The following is a 12263-nucleotide window of genomic DNA, read 5'->3' on the forward strand; positions in this document are numbered from 1 at the left end:
ATCCAAAATCTATAAAGAACTTATCAAACTCAACACCCAAAAAACAAATAGTCTGGTTAAGAAATGGGCAAAAGACATGAATAGACATTTTTCCAAAGAAGACATCCAGATGGACAACAGATGCATGAAAAGATGCTCAATATCACTCATCATCAGGGAAATACAAATCAAAACCATGAAGAGATACCACCTCACACTTATCAGAATGGCTAAAATTAACAAGTCAGGAAACAACAGATGTTGGTGAGGATGCAGAGAAAGGGGAACCCTCCTACACTGTTGGTGGGAATGCAAGCTGGTGCAGCCACTCTGGAAAAGAGTATGGAGGTTCCTCAAAAAGTTAAAAATAGAACTACCCTACGACCCAGCAATTGCACTACTAGGTATTTACCCAAAGGACACAAAAATACAGATTTGAAGGGGTGCATGCACCCCGATGTTCACAGCAGCATTTTCAACAATAGCCAAACTGGAAGAGCCCGAATGTCCATCGACTGATGAATGGATAAAGATGTGGTGTATATATACAATGGAATATTACTAGGGCATCAAAAAGAATGAAATCTTGCCATTTGCAATGACATGGATGGAGCTGGAGGGTATTATGCTAAGTGAAATAAGTCAGTCAGAGAAAGACAAATACCATATTTGGAGAGAGTTACCACAAGTCATACGTGGTTAGGAGAAGCCAGGATTCAGACCCAGACTGTGAACTCAAAGCATGAACTCCCTGCCACTACACTACATAATCTATGAGAATATACTTTTTTTTTTTACTTCCAGAGAATTATCTTTGTCACTTTGATCTACCCAAAAGCAAAATGCAATCCTAAACAACCCTATCCTCGTAAATCTTTTTATCCATTCCTAGCCTATCATTTCTTTAGCATTCTTAGCCAGGAAACTCCCATATGCACAGATATTCTTTATATTTGATAGGGAAAAAAATTGAAGAGCAACTTGAAGCCATTCCAAAGGATATCATGAACTTCCATGCAGGGCACTTGAAGACTTACCTCTTCCTTTTCCTCCGACAAAGAGCGCAGAGTCCCACAATCTCCTGATGCTGCCAGTCATCAAGGCATTGTCCATTTCTAGAATTTCTAGCATGCTTTAGAAGGTTGTTAGGGCTCTCTTTATTATATATCCCCTTTCTACCTTCAGGTACTCTAGATCCAGCACTCCAATCTGCGTGTGTGTTTGTGTGTGTGGGTGGGTGGGTGGGTGTCTGGGCACAAAAGCTCTCTACTGGAAGACTCATGGAAAAACAACGTGGAAGAAAAACCAGAGGGCAAACCTACTCAAGTGTAAATGTACATCTGCACAGAAGAAGCACCAGATCAAACAAGTAGACCCCACTTTCAAGCTTTGCGGACATGAACCCCAGATCACGTAAACAGAGCACATACTCCTGTCACCGGGAGGCAGACAGATACCACTAAAAGGCAAGCCCCTTGATCCACTTCACTGACCAAACAGAATCAAGGGTTTTGCCCCAAACAGCAAATGTAAAATATGTTTTGAGGCCCACGGCTCTGGTGAGCTGTCATATGAAATGAATTACCAGGGCTCAAAGTCGGGATGTGAGAGAAACCACCGTGGAGCCTCAGCCAACCTGGAGGCCCAGGAAGCCAGTGTGCGGGGCAGACACGGCGCGAATGCATTGCTTGTTACCAGGCTACACACTAGTGTTGTAACCACACCGCGATGCCTTGTGAATTGGAAAACAGCGAAAGGGATCACAGTTCAAATGAGCTCTGGGAACTCAAGATCTTTCTGGAAAACCTGCTAAGCTTGGAGTGCATGCAGGTATTTCAGAGCTCATCCGGCTCTAATTAAAACTCATACTTCCAGTCTGTGTTCACCCAAACAATGTTGAGTCAAACCACAAGAAAATCTGTTATCACTCAAACTGGTACATATTTTTCATATAACTGAAATATTATATAAAATCATGAACTGTTAGATATAAAAGTAAAAATTGAATGCAGACACCGATTCCCATGCTACCTTTGCCTCACCTTCCAGGGGATGTGAATCATAGGTCACAGCTGCGTAGCGGGGGCATGCGCCTTGAGATCAAAGCCTTTGACACTGGAGGAAGTATTTATGTTAGCCCGATCCACAAACCACGCTTTGTGCCCCTCCCCTTGTCCTCATTCATGCCAGCGTTGTAAAAAGTAATGTGTTTGAATGATGTTTTAAAGTGCTCTATGCAATTAACTTTGAAAGCAAGGGGGCTAGTTTTCCTTCAATGTACATATGAAACTCCCAATAAATTTAAGTTCCCTGGGTATGTTTGGGAGAGGGAAAGATTAAAAAGAGGAAAGTTTTGGAAAGGAACAAACACTTCAAAAAGGTAAACCTGAGGTGTTTTTCCCCCTTATAATATCAGAAATGCTTTTATAGTTGGAAAACGTCTACAGATCAAAAACTATACACCCAGAAGAGTGTACTGATTCCATAATCACTTGTACCCAATTTGCATCTCACTTTCCTAAGAAAAGTACCCCTTTCTGTAATTATTGCAAAGTATTACAAACCACCCTCTGCGTTAGTGATTGGAAAATACATGCTGCTCTTTACTTTCTTTTTTTTTTTTTTTTTATTTTTTTTTTTTTTTTGACAGAGAGAGAGCAAAGCAGGGGGAGGGGCAGAGGGAGAGGGAGAAGCAGGCTCCCCGCTGAGCAGAAAGCCCGATGCAGAACTCGATCCCAGGACCCCAGGATCATGACCTGAGCTGAAGTCAGACGCTTAACGACTGAGCCACTCAGGCACCCCGCTGCTCTTTACTTTCTGTTAGCTGCCCATCAGATGCAGAGTTTTGCCCTAAGTTTCCGTTATATGAATGTTTCTCTTCATTTTAAAGCATTCCTCTGAGTGCCCTAGTTTGCTTACTAAGCTCTTTAGAGAAACAAAAGCATATAATCCTGAGTCCAATTCAAAACCAAGACACATGTTGTTCAGATAGTGGTTTGGGCAAGTAGCACATCCTTTTTCAATTTGTAAAGCAGCATTACCAACACAGCCTCTGGGTGTATTAACAACACAATGAGTGACATTCATTGACAGCAGTAAATAAAATGCAGGAAAGCCAGTAAATTCAGAGAGCAGCATCACCGAAGTAGAGTCTCAGGAGTGCTTCTCAAATATCAAGCCATTCCTACCCTGAGCACACAGAAAATTCTACACTTCCAACACTATACCCTTGATTGAGAATGTTCCTGGCTAAGGAAAATGGGTGAGCAGCATTAATTAACTAGTGAAGAATAAATCACAGTGCCTGGCACATAGTAAGCTTGGTAGCTCATAAAATCATTTCACATTGTACGAATGTTAGATAACCTGCCGGCCCGATGCCAGGGAGTCACTCCTACATTTAAGGAAGCAACTCTTACTGCCTACCACAGGCACTGTTCTAAGCCATCCTTTTCTCCTTTTGCTTATTTTTTAAAAATTTCACCCTCACCTCTACTTTATGCCTTTAAGATACTGGACTGCTGGGTTCCACTAGTTGAGCTTTTAGATTAAACATTTACTAACTACCATATGTGATACAGAATGAAACCTCATGGTTAATGCAAGGAACTGAGGCTAAATTAATCCCCCAAAGAGTAGTAGTCCTCTTAATGCATTCAGGGCTAGAAGTTACTCAGGTCCTAGAAAAAGTCATTTAGAGTAGAGTCATAAAAAGGGTCCTGCATTGATTTAACATTACATTCTAACATAAAGCATGTGAATGCACAGCAGATCCTCTCGTCTGCACCCTTTATCTTCTGACTCCTGGCATAGTCAACACGCTGCAGGCATTGTGTGAAACACCGAGATGCCAACAGCCTGCCAAACGTTATGACTAGTATATTTCACACTCACAGTCCATTAGTTTATGTAATAAGAAATTATATAACCGGCATCAAGGGTTTGGGAATAAATGCAACTGACTTGGAAAGCCAGAGGAGGTGGGAACCACAGAGCAAAAACAAGATCTGAGGGATAATGGGCAAAATGCAGGTTCAGTTTGGGCAGGTATCAGATGGCCAAAGGGCCGCTTTCCAAGGGAGCCATGCGGGGTGTGGTAGCAACAGCTGATGCCAAGTAAAGCCTGGGCCACTGGTGCCCATAGGGGTCAACCAGAGATGAGGTGAGGACTGCAGCAAGTGCTGACAGGGCTAGCCCAACCTTAGGGCCAAAATTCCTGCTTCCTCATTTCTCCCAAACTAACCAGGGCTGGGCTCCAGGGACTAGACGCCAGAACCAGACTTCAGACCTGGCGAAATAATCACCATGATAATGAATACCACTTACGAAGTTCTTACTTTGTACTGAGCATGGGTTTATGTGATTCAAATGCATAACCTGTATGAAGCCAAGCTGCCTCATGGTCCAGTCCTGACATGGAAATGCAGTCAGACCCAAAAGCCTGGCGACCAAATAGCAATTGAAAGTAACTTTAATCCTCGTTGCACTCTTTCTTGAAAACAGCACAATCGTGCACTGTTAAACTTCTTTAAAATCCTCTTATCTTTTTTTATACTCAGTACATCTGTCTCACCCTAAAGTTGCTCCTAAAATAACCCCCCGCATTCCAACTTTTCCAAACTCTATTCAAAACAGGGTGGAAACTCTTCCCTCTCTCCACCTTCCTCCTTTCCTTCCCCACATGTTGTTTCTTTCTCTCCCACAAGGAATCCTCTCCCTTTCTGGTGTGAATTCTCCCTGCCTGTGCTTCTCCAGTTTTTCCTCTCACACAGTCCATGCTTGGATCCGTAGAAGGCTCAGGGAACAGTCAGACAAAATGGGAAGAGGAGAGCAGGGGAGGATCAAAGGATGTAAAGACAGGAAGAAGCTGTGAATACAGGTGTTCAAACATTTTTTCAAGGTCTCTATTCTCTCACTTATCTTCACAAGAAGCCTCAGAGTCAGGTGATCCTCTTAAACTTATGAGAAGATCAGGTTTAGCAGTTCAGTAACCCAACCAGTAAGTGGAAGAGTCAGGATACAAATCCAAGGAGCTATGACCTCAAAACCCAGCCCCTTGACTACTGTTTGCCTTTCCTAGAAAGCAGCTGACCTGCATAAGGCAAGCATCTAGTTCCCTGCTCGGATAGTCTGGGTTCACAGCTAGATTTCTATTTCACCTCTTCCTGGATTTAAAAAATATCAACAACAGAATCTACTGGAGGAGAGACCAAGGAGCAGTATAAAAGCAAGGCAGGCTGGCCTTGTGAGATAGGCATTAGCTGGGCTTGTTGGAGCTAGCAATCTATGTTTCTCCAACTTCCTGAACAACATAGAGAACTCAGGCAGTAGATTATCTATACATCCCATTTGCTTGTGGAAATCAAGCTTTTCGTGGAGCATCAGGCCCTCCCTCATCCAGGGCCCAGAAAAGCTGACAGGTAACTGACATTCATTATAATGATATGGCTATAATAAAAAATTAATATAGTAATAAATATTGTCTATTCAAATGATCTAGGCTGTTGGAAGACTTTAATGCTCTATTTATAAAACAATGGAATCGGTGAGGGAATTCATGAATTCTTTTGAATCATCATCTTCTTGGGGGAAGGAAGGAGAAAAGACATTATGTAAAGGGAAATTATTAATAATTTTTTAAAAAAACGTTAAGGGATTATGTAATTTACCAAAAAATTATTAGAATGTTTTGTTTTGATTAAAGAACCAATTTAAAGCTTGGAAAGCAGAATTGAAAGAAAAAATAGGTCCAGCTGAGAATAGAGAAGTATCAATATCAGGCTCCCTTGGCGTCAAGACTGGGACTGCTCTTGTTTATTGATTTTGTAATGATACAAAGGAGCAAAATCTCCACATTTATAGCTCATACTCAATACTCAAGAGTGACAGAAGGTTATAGGGATGGAGGTGGACAACTAAAATGTGTGCATGTGAAAAAAGAGTGGTGGGTGAAAGTCTGTGTTAAGTATGTATTTAGAAGGGGAGCCTGGGTGGCTCAGTCAGTTAAGCGTCTGCCTTTCCGCTCAGGTCATGATCCCAGGGTCCCAGGACTGAGACCCACATCAGGCTCTTTGTGCAGCAGGGAGCCTCCTTCTCCCTCTGCCCCTCTCCCTGCTTGTGCACTCTCTTTCTATCTGACAAATAAAATCTTTTTTTTTTAAGTATATATTTAGAAGAAATAGTCTAAGCTTCATATCTGCTTTAGCAGCTTTCATATGACAGTAAGATGAGGTATAAGCAAATAAATTAATAAAAACATTGAATTGTAGATCAAGAGTTAAAAGTTGCAAGCTAGAAAAGGGATTTAAGTGTGAGTTACAATACCGAGACATCTAAGCCATGTGTTACGGTAACCAAGGAGTGCTGGCTACTCTGTTCTTCCTTCTCATTATTTTTCCACTATTTGTTCTTTCTGCAGAGAGAGAATGAGAATATAAGTTAAATAAATGTGTTCATAGAGGGGTGTGTGTGCATAAAATTGCCTAACAATCTTATATTGACCTACGTTCCCATGGTCACATCCAGGACCTTGTCGATAATCAAGACAACTTTATCTGTAGAATCTTAAACTCCAGAGAATCCATTCTCAAACTTTAACGTCCTATTTTTCAACTTCTTCCTGAGCGTCAATTCCACTAACACTGTTTTCTCACTTCACAGAGATCTCCCTTTCTAATTCTTCCAGACGGTCTCCCAGATTATCGGTAGCCTTCTGTTTGCACTTCCCTTCCAGCCCAGCTTATACTACATGGCTATTCAAATGAACTGCAGTCCTACAACCTATTTCCTCCATCTAACACCTCAGTTATCGAGCAAAATACTCAGCAATGCTGTTAAAAGATGAACTGAGGCATGATTCAAACCAGGCAGTGCCAAACTGAAAGTGGTTAGAAGCACTCCACCACCAGCAGCTAGGGGAAGGTTTTTAATAAAGAAGATACAGAAGCAAAGCAAGGAAAGTATTTGATTGGCTATAGTGTAAGCAGTTGCCTTATTGGGGAGAGCCTAGTTGACTATTTGTAATTGATTGGCCTCAGGTTTCATTTTCTTAGATTCAAGTGTGTTGACTCTGGGTTAGATTTTGGTTTGCTTACATAGGCCATCAAAGCTTTAGAGCCACCTTGTCTAATGGCCTCCTTGTTTAATTACTTTAACAATACAAAACTCCCAAGGCAGGGGCTCCCCCAAACAGCCCTCTTTCCCTTACTCAGAAGAGTATTTCCTTCCTTGAATCTCAGAAGACTGATCATGTCTTATTCGCTTTGCTTCTCTACAATTTTGCCCCTTGTTGGTGAACTTCACAATTTAGGACATTACTCTGGATGCAGTATGAATGATTGGTTGGGGGCCAGGCAAGAGAGGGTGTAAGGACAGTGGGAAACTGTTGTAGGCTTTACAGGGGTGGTGACAATGGCAATAGAGAGAAGCAAATGACTCTGGAGTAAGTGTAGGCAGTTGAATCGCAAAGATATGATCATTGTTGGATGGAGTGCAGGGGAGATGAGGTGGGAGTGAGTGTGACGTGAGGAGATTTCTGACTTGAGCAACCAAGTGGTGATATCTTCACTGATCCAGGAGAATATTGAGGGGGAGGGGTATTACAGGTTTAGATAGAAACCTTTAGGTAGAAAAAAAAAATAGAAATTTCACCTGTAACATATTAAGTTCAAGACAGTTCTGACACTGCCTCGTGGAGATGTCTAAGAAGCACTGGATATGAAGTGTGCTCTCCAGAAGAAGGTTCTGAGGTAGAGACATAAATTGAGAAGATGGCTCCATATAAATGATATTTGAAGGCAGATAGTGAAAGAAACCCTTTAGGGAGAGAAAACAAAATGAAGACAGAAGAGGAATTTGTTCTAAGGAACTCTAACACGTTATGGATGGGAGGAGGAGAAAGAGCCATCACTGAAGAGGGAGAAGATGAGGACAAATGGGTACAAGGACAGTGTGATATAAGAAGCCAATGGCATAGGTCATTTCAAAGAGGAGAAGGTGATCAGTTATATCAAACACTGTTAAGGAGTCAAAGAAGATGAGTCAAAAGTGTCTATTGTTCTTTGCAAGATGAAAGGTTTTGATGACCTCAAGAGGGCTGTTTCAGTGGAGAGATGAATGCAGAAGCCAACCTGGAGTGAGTTGAACAGAATTTAAGACTGGAGACAGTGAGTCCAGACAACTCTTTAAAGAAGTCTGCCTGGGGGTGCCTGGGTGGCTCAATCAGTTAAGCATCTACTCTTGATTTCTGCTCAGGTCACTATCTCAGGGTGGTGAGATCGAGCCCCACATAGGACTCCACACTGAGCATGGAGCCTGTTTAAGATTTTCTCTCTCTCTCTCCCTCTGCGCCTCCCCCCTCTCTTTCTCTCTCAATAACAATTTAAGAAAAATAAAGAAATTTGGCTATGAAGAGAAGAAAAGGAATCAGAGTGGTGGTGGGGGCAGAGGGGTGGGGAGGTTAAGATGTGGAGACATGGTTTAAATGATGATGGGAAGGAATCAGTAGAAGGGAGAGGTTGAAGATAAAGTAAGAAGGAGGGGGTACATGGTAGTAAAATGTCCTAGAGAAGGAGACTGGATAGAGAATACAAGTGGCATGGTAGACCTTAGGTAGAAGGAAAGAGACATCCATTATGACTGGAAGGAAGAAGGAAAAGGTATGCTAAGATGGAGGTAAAGTTGCAGATTTGGTTGGAGTAGTTCCTATCTGATGACTTCTATCAAGTTTATGAAGGAGCCCTTCCAGGTTATCTGTTGAGAATGGGAGCTGTAAGGAAGAGTTGGAGACTGGAGAAAAATGAAGAAGACTTGAAATAGGCCTGACAAGGGTGAGAAAGTGACATACTTAGAGACATATTTAGATTGCTGAGCAGCGATGAAAATCCAGTAGAGGTTGGATTTATATTGTATTCATTTGCCTGTTATACTTACTGCCTCCAAGAGGGTTCCGTTATTGGTGGGGGGCATGGTGAAGACAGAGCTGCATTTATGCACAGTTACAGTTTTGCCAGATGGATGTCATGAGGAGGTTTAAGACACTAATAAGAGAATGCCAATGAAAAGATGGACTGTGGAATCCAAACCGGTTCTGGAGGAAGAGAAGACAGGAGATAGTTAGAGAAAAAAATATACAGGCTAATGGACTAGAGATCACAAAGAGGACAAACAAGTAGGAGCTGTTCAATGGCCAAATCACAGGAGAAGAAACAGTGGTCAGAGAGTTTGGAGGTGGCACTGTTGAGAGTGATGAAAAATAAGGACCAGGCTGTGACCCTGGAAGCGGAGGGCTGAAGGGTGGTGAAGACCATGGACAATGAGGAGGTCGAGGACCTGAGAAGGCAGACATCCTTCAGTACCTCAGTTTGATCAGGGTTTTCTCATCTACAACATTCCAAATGTTTTATGTTTTTCCTTTCTTATTTCAATCATTAATCCACCTGGACGTGATGTTTATGTTATGATGGGAGATTACCATCTTTATTTTCTTCTATTTGGATAACCAGCTAAACTTGGGCCATTTGTTGAACAGTTTAACCCCCCAAATGTCCCTTCAACTCATTCTGGCCGCACTATCCCTGGGTCCTGCTGTATTCAGTCCTCATCACCTCTGGCCTGAAGGACTGCAAGGATCCTTCAGTTTCTTTTCTCTATAGTCCATATTCTTCACAGTGCCGTGAAAGTTATCTAAAATACAAACATGACCATGCCACTCTCCTGATTAAAGTGCTTAAATAACTCCTTTTTATTACCTAGAGAATAAAAGCCCAACCCCTAAGCCCACCATATTTAAGATGTTTCACAACATTTCTCTTTACAACATCTCTTTGCTTGTCAAGTCATCCTTCTTTTCTGTCACTATCAACATTTGTACCCAATTGCTACTGTGTAGAAAATATACGACTCAAATTAAATTTTCAAATCCTTTGTCAGAACTACTCATTGGAATCATAACTGATAGATTTTTAAAGTTCTAATTCATTTCTTTGACACTTATTTGGTATCTACTATGTATTAGGCATGATACAGTATTATAAGTTTCAGAGTTTACAATCTAAAGAAGGACAGAAAACATTAATCCAAATAACTATTTAAAAGGGAAGATATAGGGGTGCCTGGCTGTCTCAGTTGGAAGAGCATGCAACTCTTGATCTCAGGGTCATGAGTTTGAGCCCCACGTTGGGTGTAGAGATTACTTAAGTAAATAAAAAAATAAAACTTAAAAAAAATAAAATAAATAAAAGGGGAGATATAAGGATAGTAATAGGCATTTGAGTAAACTGCTGAGTTCTGATGAGGGAGAAATAGCATCTTATTTGATGGAAATCAGTGGAGGCTTTGAGGAAAAGTTAACTGGGTCATGAAAGATGGATAAAATTTAGAAAGTCAGAGAAGAGGATGAGAGAGCCTTTTAGGAAGAGTGATGGCATCAATGAGGGCAAAAGAAGTGGGGCAGTGTGTGACCTTGGAGTACAAGATACAGCAAAAGAAAGATGAATGGCTAGAAAGGCAAACTGAGGTCAGAGCACAAAAATCCTTCAAAAGACGAGTTAACAGACTGGGCTATAGTTATTTAGCACTGGGAGTCAATGCAGTTAGGGAACTGACATAATTAGGTTGTGACATGATCAGGTAGGTTGGAATACAGAGAAATTAAGTCTAAGGGGGCACACTAATAGTCTAGGCATGGTATGCAGTTGCGTTGGCCTGGAGGCAGAAAAGCCAGAAAGAATGCAAGAGAAATTGCAACACTGAATCCATAGCAGTTAAATGACCAAAGAAAGGAGGCAGAAACAGGTCTAGCTCGGCTCCAGAAAATAAAAAGGTAAGCATTTCATGAGAAATCCCTGCGTCTGGTTAAGTACCATTTATATTTGCATTTGCCTAAATGGAATTTCTCGTACCTTTTTTTTTTTGGTGACTTTTAAAAAACATTTAATATTGAGAATTGTTTTCAAAGCTTAACTTTATGCCTTGAGGTTAATTTAATTAATTAATTTATATTTGTTTCCCTTTTCATCCTCCTCTTTTACATGTGACAGCTTCTGCTGGATATGGTTGGGTCCCCAGACGAGGAACTCCAGGAAGCTGCCGCTGGTTGTATATCCAACATACGCAGACTGGCTCTTGCTATAGAAAAGGCAAGATACACTTGAAATGTGAATAGACGTTACCAGCTACCAAATTTTGCATGACAGAGAACCTGGCAGTCCCATGGCCAGGAAGCCTAGATCAGGAAGCATTTATTAGCAAATGCTTCACAAACAGATAAATGTCTGGATGAAAACACAGGAATTAAAAATGCAAAGGGTGCTATTCACAAATTGCATAGACATTTGTGTCCTATTTAATATTTTAGGGATATGCCATGTAATGAAATGTAAAGCCAATAAATTTGTGATAATTTTCCAGGAATTTGAGAACATATGTATACAGTACATATATCTATTTCAGTGATACTTTTGTATTTGTGATGATTTTAATAAAAGATATGGCCTTCCCGGTGTGCAGTTCAACAGTCATTCCTGCATGTCTTTAGAATTTTCCTTCTGTTAAACCTATCTCACTGCCCTGTCATCATGGTTTTGTCTGTTTGATCACTTGCAACCCACGGGAGAGCTCTAAGGAGACGTGCTGATTTCACGAACTGTTACTAAATAGAATTTAGAGTCAAGCAGTGGGACCTAGAGAGATCATCCTGAGGTCATTCCAGATTTCTCCTAAATACTATCAAACATCAGAGAAGATAATCTGTGACTGTCACTGTACCAGATAATGCAAATCACAAAAACATAAGCAATAAGTGGGATTTTTACTTTTAGACTTACAAAGCATAAACAATTGTATGTTTTATTTCCCTCACAGGACTGACCAAAATTTTTATTGAAGAATTAATTTATGCTGCTGTAAGGATAATATTACTTCACATAAAATTGCTTTGAATTTCTGAACTCGCTTTTAGCACACAAAGTACTTTTTTTAAAGTGGCCACAAAAGATTAATAGCATTTTATCAGGTTATGGAAACATTAGAGGCCACTTAAAAGAATCACATATGTAACCTCGGTGTGCTAAAATGTTTGGGAACTAACTGCCCCAAGCATCCAGTACTAGTCAGGAAAATAGCTTTGTATGCATCAGCTCTATAAACTGACAATCTCGGGTAATTCTTTGAAGAGCAGGCTAGGCGATTTTATTAAAAAATACTAAGTATTGTCTATGTTTGTCATAATTTGGAGATCATAAACTTAATTGAATTAAATGTAAATAATTTGTATGAAATGAAAA

At 40.7% G+C, this 12263-nt stretch overlaps 1 protein-coding gene across 2 annotated transcripts in view; it reads left to right on the plus strand.

Moving 5' to 3' along the window:
- Positions 1 to 11132, plus strand: part of ODAD2 (outer dynein arm docking complex subunit 2) — a 177785-nt gene extending 166653 nt beyond the window's left edge. For both annotated transcript variants that reach the window (XM_021686526.1, XM_021686525.1), the window contains one exon: positions 11019 to 11132. In XM_021686526.1, the coding sequence (XP_021542201.1) occupies positions 11019 to 11132 (114 nt within the window). The remainder of the gene's footprint in view (positions 1 to 11018) is intronic.
- The last annotated feature ends 1131 nt before the right edge of the window (positions 11133 to 12263 follow it).

The sequence above is a fragment of the Neomonachus schauinslandi genome, chromosome 5 (genome assembly GCF_002201575.2).
Source record: "Neomonachus schauinslandi chromosome 5, ASM220157v2, whole genome shotgun sequence".
NCBI classification, from domain to species: domain Eukaryota; kingdom Metazoa; phylum Chordata; class Mammalia; order Carnivora; family Phocidae; genus Neomonachus; species Neomonachus schauinslandi.